The sequence below is a fragment of the Tricharina praecox genome (genome assembly GCF_024521635.1).
Source record: "Tricharina praecox strain CBS 144465 chromosome Unknown BZA05scaffold_19, whole genome shotgun sequence".
NCBI classification, from domain to species: Eukaryota; Fungi; Ascomycota; class Pezizomycetes; order Pezizales; family Pyronemataceae; genus Tricharina; species Tricharina praecox.
The window spans coordinates 94,920-115,555 of NW_026250421.1; the positions used below are offsets into that span (position 1 = coordinate 94,920).

At 53.2% G+C, this 20,636-nt stretch overlaps 7 protein-coding genes across 7 annotated transcripts; 4 read left to right on the top strand and 3 right to left on the bottom strand.

Annotated features, from left to right (window-relative positions):
* Positions 1–15: 15 nt before the first annotated feature.
* Positions 16–1,281, top strand: BZA05DRAFT_403441 (replication factor A2). Its single transcript, XM_051484204.1, has 4 exons — positions 16–115; positions 168–277; positions 338–445; positions 505–1,281. Exons 1-4 carry the CDS (start codon positions 112–114, stop codon positions 1,126–1,128), a joined length of 846 nt encoding a protein of 281 aa, XP_051337690.1. The 5' UTR covers positions 16–111; the 3' UTR covers positions 1,129–1,281.
* Positions 1,282–1,477: 196 nt separating this feature from the next.
* BZA05DRAFT_403445 (ribonuclease H-like domain-containing protein) lies at positions 1,478–2,885 on the top strand. The gene is made up of 4 exons (XM_051484205.1): positions 1,478–1,718; positions 1,811–2,301; positions 2,364–2,602; positions 2,654–2,885. Exons 1-4 carry the CDS (start codon positions 1,573–1,575, stop codon positions 2,789–2,791), a joined length of 1,014 nt encoding a protein of 337 aa, XP_051337691.1. The 5' UTR covers positions 1,478–1,572; the 3' UTR covers positions 2,792–2,885.
* Positions 2,886–3,061: 176 nt separating this feature from the next.
* Positions 3,062–5,188, bottom strand: BZA05DRAFT_403448 (Zinc/iron permease). Its single transcript, XM_051484206.1, has 5 exons — positions 4,821–5,188; positions 4,627–4,751; positions 3,880–4,554; positions 3,554–3,821; positions 3,062–3,496 (listed from the first exon to the last, which is right to left on the bottom strand). Exons 1-5 carry the CDS (start codon positions 4,882–4,884, stop codon positions 3,360–3,362), a joined length of 1,269 nt encoding a protein of 422 aa, XP_051337692.1. The 5' UTR covers positions 4,885–5,188; the 3' UTR covers positions 3,062–3,359.
* A 1,019-nt stretch (positions 5,189–6,207) lies between these two features.
* Positions 6,208–7,824, top strand: BZA05DRAFT_403449 (uncharacterized protein). The gene is made up of 4 exons (XM_051484207.1): positions 6,208–6,500; positions 6,597–6,679; positions 6,743–6,824; positions 6,886–7,824. The coding sequence occupies exons 1-4, from the start codon at positions 6,296–6,298 to the stop codon at positions 7,473–7,475; spliced, it is 960 nt and encodes a 319-aa protein (XP_051337693.1). The 5' UTR covers positions 6,208–6,295; the 3' UTR covers positions 7,476–7,824.
* A 1,796-nt stretch (positions 7,825–9,620) lies between these two features.
* BZA05DRAFT_475330 (armadillo-type protein) lies at positions 9,621–12,099 on the bottom strand. The gene is made up of 6 exons (XM_051488183.1): positions 11,572–12,099; positions 11,406–11,518; positions 11,024–11,271; positions 10,143–10,972; positions 9,886–10,074; positions 9,621–9,836 (listed from the first exon to the last, which is right to left on the bottom strand). The coding sequence occupies exons 1-6, from the start codon at positions 11,983–11,985 to the stop codon at positions 9,720–9,722; spliced, it is 1,911 nt and encodes a 636-aa protein (XP_051337694.1). The 5' UTR covers positions 11,986–12,099; the 3' UTR covers positions 9,621–9,719.
* A 45-nt stretch (positions 12,100–12,144) lies between these two features.
* On the top strand, positions 12,145–16,043 carry BZA05DRAFT_403452 (DNA mismatch repair protein Mlh1). The gene is made up of 9 exons (XM_051484208.1): positions 12,145–12,286; positions 12,343–12,522; positions 12,582–12,754; positions 12,807–12,900; positions 12,960–13,094; positions 13,159–13,360; positions 13,408–14,396; positions 14,625–14,786; positions 15,494–16,043. Exons 1-9 carry the CDS (start codon positions 12,173–12,175, stop codon positions 15,740–15,742), a joined length of 2,298 nt encoding a protein of 765 aa, XP_051337695.1. The 5' UTR covers positions 12,145–12,172; the 3' UTR covers positions 15,743–16,043.
* Positions 16,044–17,646: 1,603 nt separating this feature from the next.
* On the bottom strand, positions 17,647–18,989 carry BZA05DRAFT_426371 (uncharacterized protein; the record flags this gene model as incomplete). Its single annotated transcript, XM_051486007.1, has 5 exons — positions 17,647–17,868; positions 17,964–18,045; positions 18,164–18,199; positions 18,423–18,557; positions 18,775–18,989. 5 exons carry the CDS (start codon positions 18,987–18,989, stop codon positions 17,647–17,649), a joined length of 690 nt encoding a protein of 229 aa, XP_051337696.1.
* Positions 18,990–20,636: the final 1,647 nt, after the last annotated feature.

Here is a 20,636-nt window from a genome sequence, read left to right on the forward strand (position 1 = left end):
CGCGCCACCCCAGACCACACCAACCATCGACTCAAACGCTCAGAACCCATAATCTTCCACAATCACACGCCATCCATCACCTCTCTTCCAAACACCATTTAAAATCACATAATGAGTAGATAACCTCTTAAACACAGGGCTCCGTTCTTTTTCTAATCGTTGTTCAGGTTACGGCGGCGGCAATGATTACCAGTCCTACGGAGCCAGTGGAGGTGGATTTTACACAGGCTCTCAGGCCGGTGGAGGCAGCCAGACAACCCCGGGAAGTGAGGCAAAGGTACAGCTCATCCATGGACATACCAGTTGAGACAACCCATTGATACTGATTTCCACTCAGGGTCGAGGCTCGAATACGTTGCGTCCAGTCACCATCAAACAGATTCTCGAAGCTACCCAAGACCTAGCCGAATCGCCCCATAAGATCGACGGTATCGAGATAAGCCATGTTTGCCCCTCCTAACCTCTCTCTCACCCTGTGGTCGGTGGTATTGATAGCTACCTCAGATCACATTCATAGGACGCGTGCGGAGTGTTGCCGAGCAGACCACCAACATCACGTACGTGATAGACGACGGCACGGGCACGGTAGACGTGAAGCAATGGGTCGACGCGGAAGCTGCCGCAGAAAGCGGTGCTGCGCAGCAGATGAACGGGCAGTACGTGCGCATTCTCGGACAGCTCAAGTCGTTCGGCAATAAGAAGCATGTCGGCTCCCACAAAATTCACGCCGTCACTGACTTCAACGAAGTCGCATATCATCTCCTTGAGGCAACCCTTGTCCATCTACAGCTCACTCGGGGCCCGCCACCGGACCACACTGGTGGTGCGGCTACGTCCGCGTATGGTCAGCAGGCTAGAAGTGGCGGCGATGTTGTGATGGGCGGTACAGGCGGAGATGTGGGAGGACCTTCTCATAATTTACCGTCGGAAGCCTCCCGCGACGCCAGGCTTGTCTTCAATGCCATCAAGGCGGCGTCGGATTCTGCCGAGGGCATCCATTACAGCGTCATCAAGAACAAGAGCCAGCTGTCCATGGATGTCGTCAACAGTGCTGTGGAGGAGCTGTTAGGTTTGGGAGCCGTCTACACGACAATGGATGAGTTCCATGTGGCTGCGATGGAGTTTTAGGCTGTTTAACCTGGTGAGAGGAAGGTCTCATGAGATGATATACCTAATACATTAGCTCTTCATTCACATCCCCATTACTATGTAACTACTCCATAGTGACCCATTGAAATCATAGACTGTGTTGGGAGCGAGCAAAATAATAACAACACTGAGTGCAGTAACTTCGTCTCCCCAGCCTTTCGCCGGACCACGTAGATAATGGTATGCTTTTCGCAAGGGTCTACTGTATATCCCGAGCTGGACTACGTTACGACTTATCAGAAATAGGCAAGCCATGACGTATCTATGGGTATAGTTACTGCGTGATGCCGTATGAAGACGGCAGGGTCTACCAGGCAAGCTAATGAAATACGATCCAAACCTTTTCTGCGTATGTAACCTACTGTACCAAACCCGCACCCACTCAAATCCCACGAGTCCGCATCGCATCTCCCCACACGAAGAATGGCCATGCCAACGGGCCCTCTCTCGAGCAACTGGGAACTCCTCCGCAAGCGCCTCGACGCCGCCGCACCTCCGAAACGCAAACCCGCCGTCGTCGCCGCAGTCGAAAAGGAAGAGCCTGCAAAAAAGAAACTCAAGCGCCGGAGGTAAAGAACTCTTTTCCCCCTCCACCCCGACATATATACCCTCCCCCGCCCCCGCGCGCGCACGACAGTTACTGAGAGACAGTGCGCAACAGAGCGGATGACGGCGCGGACACCTCCGTAGCGAAAAAGTCGAGAGCGCACAAAGACGCCGCTGCACCGCGGAAACGCACGGTCAGCATGTCCGCATCCACCGCGGCGGACGAGAAGACGCCGGCTTCCGGTATATCGGCGTCGCTGGCGCTGTGGGCCGAGAACAACGACATTCCAGCCGAGGACCTGGCACGCGCGTATGGATTCCCGCTGAACACGACCAAGGTTGCGACGGCGGCGCCGGTCGATGGCGCGACGCTCGAGCCCGAGGAGGGAGGTGCCGCGAGTAAGACCGAGAGCGGACGGTATGTCGCCATGGATTGTGAGATGGTCGGTGTGGGCGAGGGAGAGCATGAGAGCTCTGCGCTGGCGAGAGTCTCGATCGTCAATTTCCATGGGCATTGTGTGCTCGATTGCTTTGTCAAGCCGAAGGAGAAGGTGACGGATTGGAGGACGTGGGTCAGTGGTGTTTCGCCGAAGGATATGGTTAATGGTTAGTCGCCTGGAGGAGGAGGAGGAGGAGGATGAGGAGGAGGGCGCTGACGACGACGACAGCTATAACGTTCGAGGAGGCGCAGAATAAGGTGGCGGATATACTCGATAGCCGGATACTCGTTGGTCATGCCATCAAAAACGATTTGGAGTGTTTACTCATTGGACACCCGAAACGGGATATCCGCGATACCAGTCGACACCCGGAGTTTCGCAAGTATAGTAAGGGACGGACGCCCGGACTGAAGAAGCTTGCCAAGGAGATTCTGGGGATCGAGATTCAGGGGGGGTCGCATTCCAGTGTTAGTACTCTTCTCGGGACAAGATATTTGGACATTGCTGACGATAGTTAGATTGAGGATGCGAGAGCATGTATGCTTCTGTACCGTCGGTTCAAGGAGGACTTTGAAAGGGAGCACCAGATTCACTTCCCGAATCAACCGAAGAAGTCAGGCGGCGGGAAGAAGAAGAAAAAGAAGAGCAAGAAATGAGTGGCGGTAGTGGTGGAGCATTCTGTATATACCATTTGAAGGCGCTCACCGGCCAACGTGAGGAATAATCAAGAACCGCCATAGCTGATGGACGTTCGTTCATGCGCATTGTCACTCGAATTTTGTCCCCCTTCGAGACCACACGTCCAGATATCAACAGTGACTGTCAACCCAATCAAGTGGGTGAGTTTATTGCTCTACGGAGGACAGCTGTCAGAGAGATCACCATCGCCGATAGACATTCATGATGCATACCATCATATTTTGTCACCTACAATGTGCATTACACACCACCACCCAACGGGTACTCCGCACTGGGGAGTGTTTACACACGGTGCAAGGGACGGTTGTATCGCGAAATTGCGTGATGAGTATTCTCTAAAAAAGGTCCCGATGTACCTACCGTGGGACTACAAAAAAAATGACCGTATGTAAAACAATTGCCCAGTAAAAAAACAAAATCCCCCATCCTCATGCAATGGCGCCGTAACGTGATCAATCATGAAAAAAAACAAATGTACAGAAAGAAAAAACACTCGCTCCGTCTAGTAGGTAGTCCATTACCTTCTCACTGCGCTGTGATGGCGGACGAAAATCCCATGATGGCCATCCCAATGAAGGCGAAGATGAAAGACAACCGCGAGCCGTGATGTAACCGGATCGCCTGCGAAAACAGTTGGAGGCCAACTGAACACATGATACCAGCTGCGGAGAGGATCAGTATTTTTGTTCAGTAGGTAGAGGTGCGGGGGTATTATTTACCAGTTACGGAGAACAGAATACCATAGACGGCGTAATTGATCTCAACGTCTCGCCCTCGAATGCTGAGCCATGCGAAGAGCGCTCCCATAGGTTGGGCAAGGCCACCCAACAAACTGGCCCAAACGACGGCTTTTGTGCGAGATCCTAATGCGAGGAACAACGGGAGGGACATAGCGAAGCCTTCGGCTATGTTGTGGATGAACAACGCAATGAACACGTTGAATCCAAGTGTCGGATTAGCATGGTTCGTGGCGTAGGTAATGAAACCCTGCACAGTACAAATTAGCAAGATGCTCGTGAAATGTCTGCGTGAGATTGGAGCATGCCTCGGGAAACTTGTGGAGGGCGATGGCGATTGATGTTTGAACGCCAATACTCAGGAACTTATTGTTTGGGACATGGTGATGTCCAGTTCCATGTTCATGGTCGTTATCATGGGAGTGCGCCGTGTGGTCATGTTCGGATACATTTGGGTGTATGTGCCCATCGTGCATGGGATGAATGTGCGAATGGGTACGCAAACCTTCAGTCGAGGATACACTCTCGGATACACTCTCGGAAGCCGCCTTCTTGCTCCGGTCTATACTACAGAACTGGTCGCAAGGGTGGTCGGAGTAACCGTAACACTTTCCGCTGGCGCAATGCTTTTTGAGGAACGACCGAGCATATCTAATGGTCGGACGGCGGTCTAGAAGCGGCGTCGTCTCTTCGTCGTCCGATAATTCCACTGTCGTGGTGGTCTCGGGAAGCACATCTCCAGTCTCCAGCCGGGAATCGTGTAGTCCACCGTGGGAGTGTTCTCCGCCCACACTACCATGGTCTTCACAAGTGACGATCGATGATGGCAAGCAACGGTGAAGCAGCTCAGACACGACCTGTAGCCCGAGAACCCCCGCCAGAAAGAACCCGACAACCGCGAACTGTGCCTTACTCGCTGAGTATTCGTATCGCGAAAAGTAGCTCCTCGCTTCTGGTAGTAGTGTGACTAACGCGCTGAAAAACTAGAATCGCAGCATCAGCCTATTTCCCTCGTCCACGAATACTCGTGCAAAGTTTTTTTCTTTGCATCGTACCATCACACCAAAGCTCAAGCTCAGCGATGCGGCGAGGAAGGTTGTGCTCTGGCGAATGTTGAACGAGCGCCATCTCGGGACGACATGCAGGATGATGTCAAGGTTGATAAAACAGGCACCGAAAACTGGAAGCAGGTACACAGATCAGTTTACCTATCTCACGATGCGTGGAGAATTTTTGAGGAGAACAGTACCACATGCCAGTCCGCTGGCCGAAGCCAGAATCCAGCCCCGCTGGTCGTTGGGGATCACCGTCATCGCGGCGACTGCAGGTTTCCACTGGAGAAGCAGCGACAGGGAAGCCTGGTTGAGAGATGAGGTCGGTCAAAGAAGCGTCGAAGGGACGCGGTCTTCTCGGTCGGGGGTTGGCGGGTATTTGGATGAGGAGAGGCAGAGAAAGAATCAGAGAATCTAGGTGAGGATGGAACTTCCTCTGCGTGTAAGCACAGCAGAAGGTGGTGGAGGAAGGCAAGTCGGGTCGCTGACGGTGGGCTGTGGGACGCGACGGCGAGCGGCGGACTCGAGTTGCATCGATTTGGGAGGATTGGCGACAGGGTTTCAGGATGAGCGTGGCGGATGTAGTTAACCAGCAAGGGACTCAGGTAAGCCAGCCGCAGTCAGCCGAGTTCCGGCCTTTTTATCGTACATACGAAGATAATGTGTGGGCAGAATTAAATGGAGACCACCGAGGAGTGGAGAGAATCTTGAGTGATCTTTGAAGGGTAAATCATATTTACTGACTCGAGCAATAACTGCGCAGAACGAGAACCACACCACCAGAAAACCAGCGGATGTAAACTCAGCGCACCTGTAAAACAAGTACCTACACTTGAAGTCAACCGCTCGAGCGGCTTTTCATGAACATCTACTGAAGGACACTTAAGTGTGGCTGTCCGGTCATATACATAGGCCATTGAAGCATTCGTCTCGGACATAGTTCGGAGTTTAAGAAGATCTTCTTAGTGGTATCCTCTCTGTGAATCCCTAGTAATGTATCTGTCGTTGCTATCTGGCCTTCCTTCCTTGGATTGAATTGCTGCAACTTGGCCGGCGAGGCTACATACAAGCTGTCAAGCTCCCATTCTCTTGACATCGTTCTTCTGTCTGCTTGGTCAGGCCGATCCGCCTACCCCTAATTTCGCCCCCTCTTCCATTTGCCTCGACTCTTTACTCCTCTTCTTTCCTACTGAATTTTTTTAATTTCTTTTTAAGCCGCTGCTCGCACGGCTCGCCGCTTTGTCCTCACCATATTTTACCTCCTTTTCTCTCTGCTTTGGGTTGGTCGACTGCTTCTGCCACAATCTGCCACCACCGACACAGCCTCACTCGTTGATATTTCGAGTCATATCTCATGTCGCTTAGTAACCAACAGAAGGGACGCATGCGTGTGGTTTTCACCACCAGATTTATATTGAGAGCCAGATCTGCTTTATTATGTAGATTCAGTGATTTGTCCAACATGGGCAATGTATCCGAGCAACACCATGTAGTATGTAGATATGAGATGTGAGTAAAGCGGTCCACCTGATTCCTACGTAGCTGGGATGGAATGGCCATGCCCCTGCATCCACCATGAGGCTCTAACCACCCAGACGGCATCATCCCGCCGTTCGCTTCCCCGGACACAACATCCCCCTCCCCCGCAATCTTCACCCTCCACCTCGAAAACATGTCGAAAACCACCCTCGGTCTGATCGCAGCTGCCAGCGCGGCCACCGGTGCCGCTTGCACCGCAATTTTCCTCTCCAGCAGAAAGCCCGCGCCTGCGCCCGCACAGCCCTCGCCCCCGGCAAACATTGCGGCTGGGTTGGCGCGTCAAAAGTTAGAACGACAGCCTTCTACCTTGGTAGACCCCGCCGGTCTGTTTCGATATGGTGTGTTTGTACCGCCGAATTTCTTCGACACTTTTCCGTCTCCATTCCTCCATAGTCACAGAACCGGTTTACTGATAGACGGTCCGTGTGGAATAGGCTTTCCCGGCCCGGTGAACGACCTCGCGACGCGACACGCCCTCATCTCCAGTTATGACCGGCGCACTCGGAACCCGCACTGGGTAAGATCTCGCCCAGCCCAAGCGCAGCGGGTTGGGATCGTCGTTGACTCTCGCGGAATCTAGGTAGTGGAGCACATCACCCCCGAATCACTAGCCACCAAGGGCGGAGACCGCAAGCACAGCCAGTTCCTCGAGGATGAGTCCGGTATACCTTACGCTTGCAGCACGCTGTGCCCGACTGTTGGTTGACGTGCGGTGATATGTAGTTCCGGAGATGTTCCGCGCAAAGCTGCACGACTACTTCCGCAGCGGCTACGACCGCGGCCACCAGGTTCCCGCCGCCGACTGCAAATTCAGCCAGGAGGCGATGGATGCCACCTTCTATCTGACGAACATGTGTCCGCAGGTCGGCGAAGGCTTCAACCGCGACTACTGGGCGCACTTTGAAGACTTCTGCCGCCGGCTGACGACAAAGTACCCGTCCGTCCGCATCGTCACCGGCCCGCTATACCTCCCCAAGCAGCACCCCGATGGAAAATGGCGCGTCTCCTACGAGGTCATCGGAAATCCCCCAAATATAGCCGTTCCAACACATTTCTACAAAGTCATTGTTGCCGAGGACGGTAGCACAAATGGTCCGGTGGCGGTTGGCGCATTCGTGTTGCCGAATGCTCGCATCACGAATAAGACCCCGCTCACCGAGTTTGTTGTTCCGCTCGAGATAGTGGAGCGTGCGAGTGGACTGGAATTCTTGAAGGCGCTTCCCAACGCCAGGATGAAGGAACTATGCCAGGAGATTCAATGCGACATCACCGTGCGAGAGTTCAACAACGCGAAGAAGGCTGCGAAGTTGTAGGTAGCAGACAAATGGACAGTATATGATAGTCAACCCAACATGCTTTAAGCATTTGAGTTCGGAGCGTGCATGTATTTCCCCATTGTTTTTTTCCACGTTGGACATGAGAACCGGATGAAGCGGTTGAGCTATTAGACTTTCCGCAGGTGGTCTCTCCTTCGGCTTTTATCGTCCGTCCGGATCTGGTGCATATTCAAGAGCTTGGGGTGTGAGATGATAACGATCCAGAAGTTTAATCATAGAAAAATGTACCCCAACTGAAAGGAATTCGTAAATGTATATGCAGTGACAGCACATGATTGCTGCAGCCAACCCAGTACATAGTAGGGCCCAGGGGGTATACGGGGGCAATATCGCGGTTCCTTGCCAGAATATTTTCGATTTGTTCGCCAATGGAGCGGGCGACGGGGGAAGGAATGCAACGTGCCGTGGCCGTGATGTCCCGGTGGACAAGTGAGGGTCTTACTGTATCAGGGCCTTCCGCATCTACTATATCTACCTGCGGGGGAGAGTCCCGTGAGCTGTCACAATCGAGAAGATTCAAGAGGGACCTACCTATCCACCCTGACGCAATCATGTCAGTTTCTTCGGAGGCCTCCCGAGTCCCTTTCCCCACAGCGATCATTTCGCCGAAAGCCCGGTAGTCCGGGACACCCGTTGTTCGGGAACCCAGCGATGCTGCGGCAGAACCAGACCGGGGGGAGGAGTTTTTTTTTCTCACTCGCATTATCCTCCGAATCCCGGTGCAGCTGGCTTTTGTTTTGTTTCATCATCATAGCATTCGACCTTAGCAGATCATGGCTATATACACACATCCGGTTCCACCTCACTGTCTCTGACTGCTGGCCGCGAGCTCGATGTGGGTTCCCTATTGCTCTCCGCCCGGCCCATCCGCGCATAAAAAGGAAAGACGGAAAGAAAGAACAAATGAGATGACAAAATGGAACGGAAAGGAAAAGCGTCAGTCTTTCTCAACACCCCACATCAAAGCTCCCTTTCCCAGCCAACTCCTCCAGCTAGTTTAACGCCTCATCTCTTCCCGCGTATGCCGGAATCTCCGGCCGGCTCGCCCGTACACTTTCCTCCGCTCTTGCTCTCACCGAGTCCCAGTCTATCACTCTGTCCGGGCCCGTGCGGCTGGCGGGAGTTCTTCACGGAGGTTGGTGGCGCTCTTAAACGTGCTCGAGTGATCGGAAGGGTTTGTCCTAAGTTTCCAACGGAGGCGAGGGGAGCGTAGTGACATGTCGGGATTCAAATTTCAGAGACGGCCGTGGGGCGGGGTGGAGAAGGTCGTGCTTGGTGGATGTGAAGGTGGAGGTGGAAATGATGACAATGTCGGAAATCGTCACGAATCACGATTAGCCGGCTGGAGGTGGAAATGAGTGGAGAGAGAGAGATATCTTCCTTTTTATTTCGCATGCAGCCTATCTAGACTATGGCGAAAAGGAGATAAGTGGATGTGGAGCGAATAAGAGTCCAGCACCCGGGCAGCGAGTGAGAGATGTGAAACTCATAAACCTGCCAACAGTTTGGCTGTTCAGCTAAGTGTTAGTAGCTTATCTTATACCAGCCAGACCGAGTAGTAGCGCCATGTACGGGCAAAGTGAATGGTGGGTGCAAGACCTCAGACAAGGTGAAAGCCGCGAACTGGTTATTCAGCAGTTGGTTTTGTGCAGTTCTGTTGGTTCAAGTTGAATGGCTGGTGCAGTTTTCTTTCGAAATCTCAGCCGGTTAGACAATTAAAATGCTTTGAACTGGTAATGGCCTCTGGTCCACCCAGACTCCCAGAGGGGGAAATCTGAAGTTGAAAGATGAGGGGCGATTCATCAATTATCACACTAGACAAACTCGACGGTGTCCTTGTCAAGCAGAAGTGCTGGCTTGCTGGAAAAGGTCTGGTTGGTACGGGAATTCAATGACAGTAAACCCGCCAGCGGAGAACCGGGGATAGGTGGAAGTCACATGAGTGATGAGAGGACTCGAAGAACGGGGATGGGCAAACGCGAGCGGTAAGAATAGATAAAAGGTTTGCTACGTAAACAATATCATCCATACAACTAATTGTTACTACTGAATTGTGTCATATTCACGATTATTCTCCGGTGAGAGAGTAAATGAAACAATATGGATCAAACTAGAGTGAGTGATGAGAGTCGCAAGATATATTCATAAAATATCACTCTATGAACGAAAACGTTTTGGTACCCATTAAAATTTCCCAGATTTTATTATGTTGATGTTGCTTTACGCCAGCTTCGCCTGCTCTTTCTTCTTGTAGGGAATGAATCTGGTCAGATTCATCAACGCTTCGTCAGCGCGTAAGCGGAGCTCGGGGAACCTCTTTCTATCGATCCTCTTAACCTGGGGACATGTTAGTATTGAAAGATAGGTGAGTACGAGTATTCCTTACCATAGTTCTGATCCCAGGAAGATCTGCTTCGAGGTGCTTCAGGAATTGCAACTCCACGAAGACTGGGCGATCGTACTGGTACTCGACATCGGCGTAGATATCAAAGATGGCGTTGAGCGCTTCGACAACAGCCGGCGCTGGAGTTAGTGGCGAGGCAGTGATCAGCCCCATAAGGAAGATTCCGACATCCTGCGTGGAGCCAATCCGTTAGTAAAGATACGCGCTGGTACTGCTGCGTCTGGGGCAAGGCTGCAAACCTTGTTCACATCGATTCGGTCCTGTGGCATCGCAAGACACCCTAGGATACCCACGCACTTTGTGCGCAACTCATCGGTGGTTGCAGCCTGGTATAGGCTGATGAACGACTTGTGCAGCACCCCACCCTGCAGGTCCAATACGCCTTCCGACGCCTTGGCGACGGCCCAGGCCACACCAGCAACTGCGTCCGCGAGAGCGATATCGGCAGTGTTTGCGGTCAGGACAGGAGCGATAACAACATTCCAGATAGTCTTGACATGGCTATGCCATTTTGATGATAGACGGGGACGTGAGGTTATAGCAGCGTCGAGCGTCCAGGCAATATTGTTTAACGCCGCTAGCGCACGGAGCTGGATCTTGGTGAGGGATGCGGGAAGAGAAGGCTTGCAGAGGAGGATTACGGCCGGCGTAGTCGACTCAAGCAGGTATTGCAGGATCTTGTCTGCGCCACTGTAGAGGTCTGAGCTGTCTTCCACCGTTGTCATGTCCATGTCTTCTCGCAAGTCCTCAATGTCATCGGCCATCTGCTCATCCTCGCCGTCTGATGGGGCGTTCTCATCGATAAACTCTGGCTCCGGGTTTGCGGCCGGTGGCACTGCGTCTTCGAGCTCATAGCCTACCGAGGTTGCAATCGATGCCACTACTTCGAGCGCGATTTCTGCGGCGCGGAGCCCCGCCACGTCGTCGGACGAAGCGCGTGAGGGGTCGTACGAGGTAACAACGTAGGAGGCAGTGTTTTTGATGTAGGAGGTGAGGTTGGGGAGTAATAGGGCATCGGTGAGGTCTGTCTCGAATTCCGTTGGTGCGAGTGAGAGATTGTGTAAGACAGCTAATGATTATCAGCAAACAGGTCCAGGCGTGGCCACGAGAGAATACGAACCGCATGCACACATCTGTACCATGGGAGAATTGTCGTCCTTGAGCTGGATCAATTGTGGGACATATTGAGATTGCTCTTCAATTATCTTTGACGTGAGAGGATCGTTGTCTTCGGTCAAGGAGCTCAAGCATTGGATCGCAATCGATCTGATTTCCTCCGGCACGCTGATTCCAGGCTTTAGGAGACCTAGAAGAATGGGAAGTATGTCGATCTTCGATATTGCGTCCAGAGCCTGCTCACTCTCCTCACTGGAGATATTTCAGCATCACCACATCATCACATCGCCGCATCGCCGCAACACCACATCACCGCAACACCACATCACCGCAACGCCGCAACACCACCATCAGCAAACAGAGCAGTTGGCGCTTTCCCTACTGACCTTAGGCATTTCAGAAGACCGATAACACTCTCCGTTAAGGACCATATATTCCGTGCCGTGTTTGCGTCCGCCTTCGAAGGATCCAGCGCGATAGGCTCTATACTCACAGCGAGCTGGTGCCATTAACTCATGTCTACATCCACACCAAAAAAGCGATGACGCAAACCTTTTCTAGAACTGCCTTTATTTTAGAGAGCACATCTTTCCTGTACATGTTTATACAATGATCGTAGCCCTCCTCCTTCGCAATAATATAGAGGGCGCGCCACGCCAGCACCACCACATCCTCTGAAGTGTCGTGCACCGAATCGTCCATGAGCTTCGCCACGATCCTCTCCTTCAGTAGTAAGAACCGACACGTGTCATCTCCGAGTAGTTCGGTGCATGCTCTTGACAGAGCAGCTGCGCGGTCAGCCGCGCTGGCAGAGCCCAGACTTTTGATGATGGGGAGGATTGTGGATTTGTGGAGTGCATCAGTTTGCGGAGTCGCTGGAGGTGCCGGTTTCTTTGGCCGAGCGCCGGTGGGGTCGCTGGCCTTGCGAGCGTCAGGTTTTCTGGGCTTTTTTGTTGCTTTCCCCATGGCTGCGGATTCGTTTTCGAAGAGACTGCGGGGGAGGAGGAGGGGGATTGGTGGAAGCGGGCTCTGAACTTTTTTTTTTGTTGGTTGTATCACCTGAGACCAGCGCTCCAAAACTGCAAAGGAAAAATTTCCCCTGCCGCCAAGAGGTTACACAGGCACGTGTACGGAAAAGAGCTTGTACGCGAGAATGCGAAACTACGCGTCTCCCCAACAAGCTCCCGTTCGCGTTCACTATCGCCCACGAATCACACCTCACGCCTCACGACACTGCACTAAAATGGCTACTCCACAACGAATCAAGGTGAGCCGTGTTGGTTCTGCACCGTCCGGCGCATGTAGCTGACATTGCGCGGCCAGGCTCTGGACCAAAATGTCGTCAACAAAATTGCCGCTGGCGAGATCATCGTAGCTCCCGTCAATGCGCTCAAGGAGCTGATCGAGAATTCGGTGGATGCTGGATCCACATCGATCGAAATCGTCGTCAAAGATGGAGGCTTGAAGCTACTTCAGATCACGGACAACGGCTCAGGGATAAATGTTGCTGCCCCGTTTTATGTCTCCTATGGGATGACCTTGCTAAGCTCTCTCGTGTTCAGCGTGACGACCTACCAATCCTTTGCGAGCGGTTCACGACATCAAAGCTCAAGGCCTTCGAGGATCTCACGTCGATAGGGACGTATGGGTTTCGCGGCGAGGCGCTGGCCAGCATCAGTATGATTGCACATCTGACAGTCACCACGAAGACAAAGGACTCGAACACTGCATGGAAGTAAGGAACCCCAAACGTCATACTCGTATATTTGGTATTGAAGCGAGCACAGAGCCGTATACGCCGATGGAAAGCTTGCACCCCCGAAGCCTGGACAGAGTGCAGATCCCAAACCTTGTGCTGGTAGGCAGGGAACGCAAATTACAGTACGGACAATCCACCCATTACGTCGACTCCGCCTAGTTCTAACAGTGGAGACATTCAGGTTCAGGATCTGTTTTACAATACTCCCAGTAGACGGCGAGCGTTCCGGAGTACGTCGGATGAATACCTCAAGATCCTGGATGTTGTTGGTCGCTACGCGGTTCACTGTGAAGGAGTGGCTTTCTCGTGTAGGAAGGTATTTTGGCCTGCCGTTGGTATACGCTTGTAGGGCATTGCGCTGATGGGGCCTGTCTGTACAGCAAGGCGATGGCGGCGTTGGCCTGTCCACCACGTCCACTGCCAACGTCGTGGAACGTATCCGGCGTATTCACGGGAGCGCAGTCGCCAACGAAGTCGTCGAATTCTCAGTATCGAACAAGGCGCTGGGATTTAAGGCGAAAGGGATGCTGAGCAATGCCAATTACCACGTCAAGAAAACCACGTTGCTGCTCTTCATCAACGGTAGCCTTCACTCCCTACCGACATCTAACCCTTGCTAACGGACTCAGGTCGCTCGGTCGAGTCGTCGGCCATCAAGAAGGCGATCGACGCGACGTATTTGACGTTCCTTCCCAAGGGCGGGCACCCCTTCGTTTACCTCTCCATTGAGATCGAGCCCGACCGCGTCGATGTGAACGTACACCCCACAAAGCGCGAGGTGAACTTCCTTCACGAAGACGAGATCATAGAAAAGATCGCCGAAGCGATACAAGAGCAGCTCGCAGCAGTCGACACATCGAGGTCGTACACCTTGACGCAGACCGTGCTACCTGGGACACAGCCACAGTCTGTTGTAGCCTCGCGCGTTGGCCAGGGACGACAGCAAAAAGATGCGAACCCAAGCTTCAAGCCGCCTACGACCAAAAAGACCTATGAGAACAATACTGTGCGGGTTGACCACCGCGATCAGAAGATCACATCGATGCTGCTGCCCGCCGTCCGCGACCCCGGCGGTGTCGGAGGAGGCGCAGAAACAACCGAGTACGAGTATGACGACGGACGAGAGTGGGAGGAAGTTACCTATTCCACCGTTAAGACCCTACGGAAAGCAGTTCGCGAATCCGCACACAGCGGCCTTGCTGAGTTGTTTCTCGGCCACATCTATGTGGGGCTGGTGGACGCGCACAAAAGGCTCGCCGCAGTACAACACGGTGTCAAGCTCTACCTTGTCGACTATGCGGCCGTGTGTTACGAGATGTTCTATCAGATTGGCCTGTCGGATTTCCGCAACTTCGGGCAGATACGTTTCAACCCACCACTGTCGCTGCGCGAACTTCTCCAGATTGCTGCGGACGAGGAGCAGGAGTCGAGAAACGCCCAGACCGGCGGAGCGACACCGGCGGGGAGGCCTAGTAAGCCGGGCCGCAGCGATGACGGCGGAGAAGACGGTGGGGGAAGCAGAGATGACGATGATGTCGTGATGGGTGACAGTGACACACCGTTGGATCTGCACAGCAACAGCCACGACGAAGGATTTAATTGGGAAGGTGCCACTCAGGTATGAGCCACCCTCAGCCGCAGCCGCAGCAGTCCTCTCCATGCAGCCAGCCCGCGCAAGCCCGCATCCCCCCAGTGCCTACCCTATTAAATTGTTTATTGGAAATCAAAAACATCCTTGCACGCGCGTGGGCGATGTGTGGTGTGGTGATATCGTGGGACGGCTTTTGTTTGGCTGCGAGGGTTCAAGGCAGCAAAGCACATCGTTGACTCTGCATGGTGCATACAGATCGTCGAGAATACCCTCAGGAAGCACAGAGTAATGCTTCGCGATTACTTTTCGCTCGAAATCAACGATGACGGCGAGCTGGTAAGCCTGCCACTGCTCCTCAAGGGATACATGCCCTCTCTCGGAAAACTTCCGGCCTTCTTACTCCGACTGGGTCCCAACGTGAGTAATCTTTCTTTCTTTATTTTTACTTTTTTATTCCCGCCTTATTTTTAAGCTTCTTCTGGAATTTTTTGACGTTGCATTGTTCTTTGCATTGTTCTTTGCATGGCTTCGCTTGTAGGAGGCGGCAAGCCGGCGCCGGGCGCGGCGCTACGATCGTGCGTCTGGTGTTTCTGTTTCGACGGCGTCATCGTGCATGACATGCCGGCCGTCTCCACCATTCGCCGCGTTCTCGGTGTTTCCAGCTCGCGCTCGTCTCGTCTCTTGCAGGGCCCTCGTGCCATGCGAGAAACACATGGCAGCGAAACGCGGGCCGAAGAAGAAACGACACCTTCCCCTTGCCACTTGCCTCTCTCTTACCTAACTCCACATGACACACGCGTTCTCTGCTCTCCCGCCTCCCCCAATGTCCCCGGGCAAGGGTTCGGAGAAGGGGGGAAAAAGCAAAACGCCGCCGTCGCCGTGTTCGCACTTTTTTTTGTCTCGGTCGCTGTGAACGCCGCGGTCTACAAGCTACGCCCTACATTCCACGATTTTTTTTCTCTGCATTTATGTATGTCTCGGAAACGTCAGACGAAAAGGCATCTACCGAGACATGTTTCAATGCATCCGTTCCGCTAGTCATGCCGTTTTTTTCTCCTTTGCTTTTCCCTCATCGCTGTTCCGTCCGTTGTCTTGTTTCTGACACATGCATCTACGATATGTAGGTGGTATGGAACTCCGAAATGGAATGTTTCCAGACGTTTCTGCGGGAGCTAGCGCTATTCTACGTTCCCGAACCCATCCTCCCAAACTCCGAAGAAAAGGAAAAGGAGTTGGCCGTGATCCTCGAAACCGTCATCTTCCGGGCGTTCCGGAAGCGGCTCGTACCGACGACTGAGCTCTTGGCCGGCAACACGGTAACGGAGATTGCGAATCTGAAGGGGCTGTATCGGATCTTTGAACGGTCCTGCTAGCTGCTATGTGCGGTATGTAGAGTGTGCCCTGTAGCTGCCTAGATTGTTTTCGGGAAGGGATGGGATGCGGTGGGAAGGGGATGGGAATGGGACCGACGGCCCGAGGTCGATGTGGAATAAGCAAAAAGCTATGTACCGACCTACCGACCTACCGACCTTATACCTAGCAAGCTAGCTATCTTTTGTTTTTCTTTCTCTCATGTCAGCCCCAAGTTCCAAGTTCCAACATCCTGACTCCTGACGCGAACGGACGGCAAGTGAAGTGAGGTGAGGTGAAGTGAAGTGAAGCAACGCAAAGTAGAAGTAACGCACGGAGCCCAGTCAGCCGCATCCGTCTGCTTGGAAAAGTTGGGAGGGATCTGGTTAGGGAGTTCATCCCCCCATGGAAAAAAAACCCTCCTCCCCACCCCCTGCCACCGATGAACCAGCCATCCAGCCATCCATCCAGCTCCGTCCCGTCCCCGGCAAAATGCGCATTCGCTGCGACGCTGCGATACTGCTGCAAACAGCTTAACTTCCGGTCGAAACATCAAATATTGGACGAACAGTGCAGTCAGTGCTGTGCAGCGCAGCAGTGCAGCAGTGCATAAGGGCATACACGCATGCATGCATATGATTGTGAACGAACGCGCGCCCAACTACCCCCACCCTCCCCGATGTGATGCATGGCCCCCTTCCTCCCTTCCTGCCTCCCTCTCTCCCTCCCTCCTACCGTCCGATGCATACCCCCCGGGGGCCGGAGCAGACAGGACCCACAGGGCGGTAGTTATGTAGGCACTTGGCTGGGTGCATGGGATGGGATGGATGACTCCTCCTCCTCCGTTCACTCCGTTCGCTCCTTCGCTCCTTCTGCCTGCCGCTCTCAGGGCTAAACGAGGTTTCCCAGGGCCAGGTATGCATGGGGATGCATGCAGGCAAAACTCTGAAACGCGTGCAATCCTGGAACTCGGGAATGGAAGGCAAGGAAAGAAGCAGAAGAAAAAAAAGAACAGAACACGAAACAAAGTTGCCCAGTACCATCACAGTTCGGTTGGTTTGGTGAGAAATTTTTTGTTACTTGCAATGTGTTTGATACCTCTTGCTAGCTAGTACCCTATGTATGTACCGGCAGATACCAATCTTCCCCTTCCCCTTCCCCTGACCAAGGCTGAAGGAGGCCCACCCCCCAAATCCCATCCCATCCCATCCCTCCCCATGCCATACCCGGCCTCCACATTATTCCTCCTCCGCATTGTTTCCTTCCTCCGCTCTTTCCCCTTGCCTGGCCCCCAACCGAATATCCCATCCGTCTCCCATCCCAAAATCCCTATCCTCCATCCAATCCCGGTTCTATATTACAGTACAGCAAGTATTGTACCCACAAATTAAAAGATGTAGTAAGGGAGAAGACCCCCAAAAAACACCTCCCATATCATCCTGCCTTTCCGTCGAGACCAGTCTCTAAGGAAGAGGTAGGGAGAATGGGGGTGAGATGACAAGAAAAGGAAATAAACCAAAAAACATTCGCCTGTGAAAAGAGCTGTCTCCAAAAACCGACCGAGAGGTATCTATGATGTAAAAGAGAAAGGAAAAAAATGAAAAACTGTATCCCCGATGTCTAGTAGCCCAAGCACGAATAAAGGAAATCCCAAGGAAATAAAGAAATTCTAAGTCGAAACGCCTGATATCCGGAAAAAAGGAAAAGGAAAGAAAACACCGTGTTGTCCCCGTTGTATGATATTATGTACTCGCCGAATCCGAACCGACGGATCGACCAGGAGGGTGGGAGAAGCTGTATGTTCTGCCGCGCGGATCTATTAATGTACAATCCCTCCGCTGAGAGTGGTGTGTGGTCGTAAGAAACGTGAAATCGAAAACTTTTTTGAAGGAGACGAGGCTGAGGAGCCGTATTAGGTGGATGTGAATTATGAGGAGCCGAGTTTCCGTCCGGCTGTCGACATTCTTCGTCCGGTCTTCTCGTTGTAGACCATCGGGGGTCGGATCATGATGTCGAGGGGAACGGGCTTCTCGGAACCGGGACCGAGCTCGACACGGCTGTGCTTGATGAATCCGAAGCGTTGGTACATCGGAACGTTGCGAATATGACTGCTCTCGAGGTAGCAAGGAGCTCCACCCTCGGCGTCGATCTATTGCAGAGTGTTAGTATTTTTTCTTTTCTCTTTTTAATGGCGATGCCTGCGAGTAGGCAGGGGTAGGGGGAAACAAATGCTGGTTACGGTACCTTATTCGTCACGTGCTCGACGAGCTTTCTAGCGTATCCTCGACCCCTGGCGGAAGGTGTAACACCAATGTAGACAAGGTACCTGCGCAGAATTTTCGTTAGAATCTTCTCTTGCAGGAGATGAAAAAGCCACATCCAGTCACAAGAGTCATGGCGACAATAATGTGAGATGATGGGAGAAGGGGCGGAGGGAAACCAACCAGGCATCGTTATCTGCTTCACCCAATGCGTTGACCCTGGAAACAAAAAAGACACAATGTCAGCCAACGGAACTTGTCATGTTGTGCAACCACCACGCCTCGCGTCCGGAGATCCGGCCGCAACGGTAGAGTAATTATTTTTGGCACGGCATGAATCATGACGGCTATCGAAGGGAATGAAGGGAATGAAGGGGGGGGGGGAGCACAGTGGGTAGTGGTGGGTAGCGGTGGATAAACTGGAGGTAGGGCTGCTACTTACTTGGTCTGATGCAACACTTCCATGAACTCGCCGAAGTACCGCTTCTTGCCTTCGGCGGTCAATTTGAACCACAGCCTCCACATGCCGGTGCGAGCGATCGTGAACCAATCATCCATATTTTTTCCGGGAGGCATCCTGCATTCATCACAAGAGAGAGTTAGTCACAAGGATTCGATCTCAGCTGGTTCCGCTCGCTCGCGCAATCAATCAATCTATCTCTTTCCCAACTCTTACCGGGATACGACCTCAACCGGTAGAAGAAGAGGCAGAAAGCGGCAGAGAGGGTTGGAGATAGAGAGTGCGCGCGAGCGAGATGAATGGATAGTGGCCGGTAGGGCAAGCAACAACGTACCACAAAGCAACGCCCTCGTGATTCTCGCCAATGCTCAGTACCAAGCCATTGTGGATATGCGCGCAAACGATGTACTCCAGGATCTCCAAATGCAAGGGCCACAGCTGTTCCCGGGTCTTGCCGCCGTTATCTGGTACGTCGAGAAAGTAGAAGGCGACGTCGTCATCGTAGAAAGCTTCGGCGAGTGATCGGGCACACGCTTTGTAGTCCTCCATGCCGCATACTCGGACTTTGTCGCTGTGATGCGAGAGTTTTTCCGAGAAGATTGTTGTCGTCCAGGAGATGGCGCTTGTCCGCGTCATGGTAGCCATGTGGGAGGTTGGAAAGGTTGAAGGGGTGGATTGAGTGGTTGAGTAGGATCGAGAGGGAGAGTGTATATTATATGTATACTGATATATATAAGTTTACTTGGGTACTCAGGTGTGTATAAGTATTGATGGAGCTTCAAGTGAGGAGGAGCTAGCCTATGGTAGCGGGCAGCAAGGTAGAGGTGGAGGGGGTGGGGAGGGAGATGTTTTTGGGGAGGGAGGGGAAGCTTTGTGAGTATGAGGGAGAGGCAGAAACAAGGAGGAGGAGGAAGCTCCTCTATTTAATAAGTAAGTGGGAGTTTTGTTTTTTGGGGGCCGTCGGAGAGAAGGCTAGCGTGTGCAGGAGTGCAGGAGTGCAGGAGAAGTGCGTGTAGGGGTAGTTTTGGGGGGGAGGGGGGTGTGGTGGGATATGGGATGTGGTGGATGTGGTGGGTGGTATGGAACCAGTGCTTGGGGAAGCTAGCGAGCATGGGGGGAGGGGCAGGGGAGGTGGAGGAGGGACGGGGATGGTGGGAGTGAGTCGGGAAGGGAGCAACGTCGGGGGGTATTCAATAAAGCAATAGGGTGGAACGTCGGGGGGTGTTGTTGAATGAACAAAGCGAGAGAGCGGCGAGACATGACTAGAGGCGTGCTGGGGTACGGTAGCACACTTTCTCAGTCCTAGGTTCGAGCACACTCTCGCTCACCAACAACGAGCCTGAGGGCCGCCCGGCCAGCCAGCCAGAAGCCGCGGCCAGAAAGGTAGGGACGCCGAAGTGGAGGCCGGGCAACGGGGGAGGGGTGGTGGAGGGGGCTTGGTGGATGATGGATGAGTGGATGGGTGGATGAGAAGGTTGTCGTTGCTTGCTTGCTGGTCGCTTACTCCGTGCGCGTAGTGCGTGCTGCGTAGATGTGCGTGGTTGAGATCAATCGGTGCTCAGTGGCCGTGGCCGGACCCGCCGGAAAAGCAGAAAGAAAGAAAAGAAAGCGAAAGAGAGAGAAAAAAAAGCACAACCAACGGGCCTGGTCCGGCGCATTGGTTGCTGGAGCAGAGCATAGTTGCCGCACGGGAAGACACGGCTAGCAGTAGGAGTGGAGGGAGGGAGGGAACCGACCGCGCGCGCAATCGGTTACATACGAGGAACAACCTCCCCCCACCCACCCCATCAAAGCGACGGGAAAAGAAAGAAGTCGCACAATTCCTCACGATTGCAAAAGGCTCCCTCGACGACGACGACGACCGACCGGCCGCGGTGATTCGTCGCTCGGATTCCGGACGCTCAATCACTGGTCCACCGCCGCCGCCGCCGCCGACGACGACGCCGACGCTGCTGCTGCCCTGCGCTGCCCTGCGCTGTGAGTACGACGCGCTAGCAAGCTACCCAACTCTTTGATACTCTACTCTGCTTTACTACTCTAGCAGGCCAGTCGTGGCCTGGCAGACAAGCAAGCAAGCAGGCTGGCAGGCTGGCAGGCATGAAGCATCGATCAAGAAAAAACCCGCCCACTCACCCTCGTACTCCATACAGCAATAACACTGCTCTACCACCTAGTACTCTAGCAACCAACCCTCCG

Excerpts from the sequence above, each read along its gene's own strand:
- BZA05DRAFT_403441 (XM_051484204.1), top strand. Across the intron at positions 278-337 it reads CCCCGGGAAGTGAGGCAAAG|GGTCGAGGCTCGAATACGTT; the intron begins GTACAGCTCATC and ends ATTTCCACTCAG. Across the intron at positions 446-504 it reads ACGGTATCGAGATAAGCCAT|ATCACATTCATAGGACGCGT; the intron begins GTTTGCCCCTCC and ends TAGCTACCTCAG.
- BZA05DRAFT_403445 (XM_051484205.1), top strand. The coding sequence starts at position 1,573 with ATGGCCATGCCAACGGGCCCTCTCTCGAGCAACTGGGAACTCCTCCGC. Across the intron at positions 1,719-1,810 it reads AAGAAACTCAAGCGCCGGAG|AGCGGATGACGGCGCGGACA; the intron begins GTAAAGAACTCT and ends AGTGCGCAACAG. Across the intron at positions 2,302-2,363 it reads GCCGAAGGATATGGTTAATG|CTATAACGTTCGAGGAGGCG; the intron begins GTTAGTCGCCTG and ends CGACGACGACAG.
- BZA05DRAFT_403448 (XM_051484206.1), bottom strand. The coding sequence starts at position 4,884 with ATGACGGTGATCCCCAACGACCAGCGGGGCTGGATTCTGGCTTCGGCC. Across the intron at positions 4,752-4,820 it reads GGCCAGCGGACTGGCATGTG|TTTTCGGTGCCTGTTTTATC; the intron begins GTACTGTTCTCC and ends ACCTGCTTCCAG. Across the intron at positions 3,822-3,879 it reads CCCTCCACAAGTTTCCCGAG|GGTTTCATTACCTACGCCAC; the intron begins GCATGCTCCAAT and ends TGTACTGTGCAG.
- BZA05DRAFT_403449 (XM_051484207.1), top strand. The coding sequence starts at position 6,296 with ATGTCGAAAACCACCCTCGGTCTGATCGCAGCTGCCAGCGCGGCCACC. Across the intron at positions 6,680-6,742 it reads GCACTCGGAACCCGCACTGG|GTAGTGGAGCACATCACCCC; the intron begins GTAAGATCTCGC and ends CGCGGAATCTAG. Across the intron at positions 6,825-6,885 it reads GTTCCTCGAGGATGAGTCCG|TTCCGGAGATGTTCCGCGCA; the intron begins GTATACCTTACG and ends GGTGATATGTAG.
- BZA05DRAFT_475330 (XM_051488183.1), bottom strand. The coding sequence starts at position 11,985 with ATGGGGAAAGCAACAAAAAAGCCCAGAAAACCTGACGCTCGCAAGGCC. Across the intron at positions 11,272-11,405 it reads GGTCTTCTGAAATGCCTAAG|TGAGGAGAGTGAGCAGGCTC; the intron begins GTCAGTAGGGAA and ends AAATATCTCCAG. Across the intron at positions 9,837-9,885 it reads TTCCTGGGATCAGAACTATG|GTTAAGAGGATCGATAGAAA; the intron begins GTAAGGAATACT and ends ACATGTCCCCAG.
- BZA05DRAFT_403452 (XM_051484208.1), top strand. The coding sequence starts at position 12,173 with ATGCGAAACTACGCGTCTCCCCAACAAGCTCCCGTTCGCGTTCACTAT. Across the intron at positions 13,361-13,407 it reads GTTGCTGCTCTTCATCAACG|GTCGCTCGGTCGAGTCGTCG; the intron begins GTAGCCTTCACT and ends TAACGGACTCAG. Across the intron at positions 14,397-14,624 it reads ATTGGGAAGGTGCCACTCAG|ATCGTCGAGAATACCCTCAG; the intron begins GTATGAGCCACC and ends TGGTGCATACAG.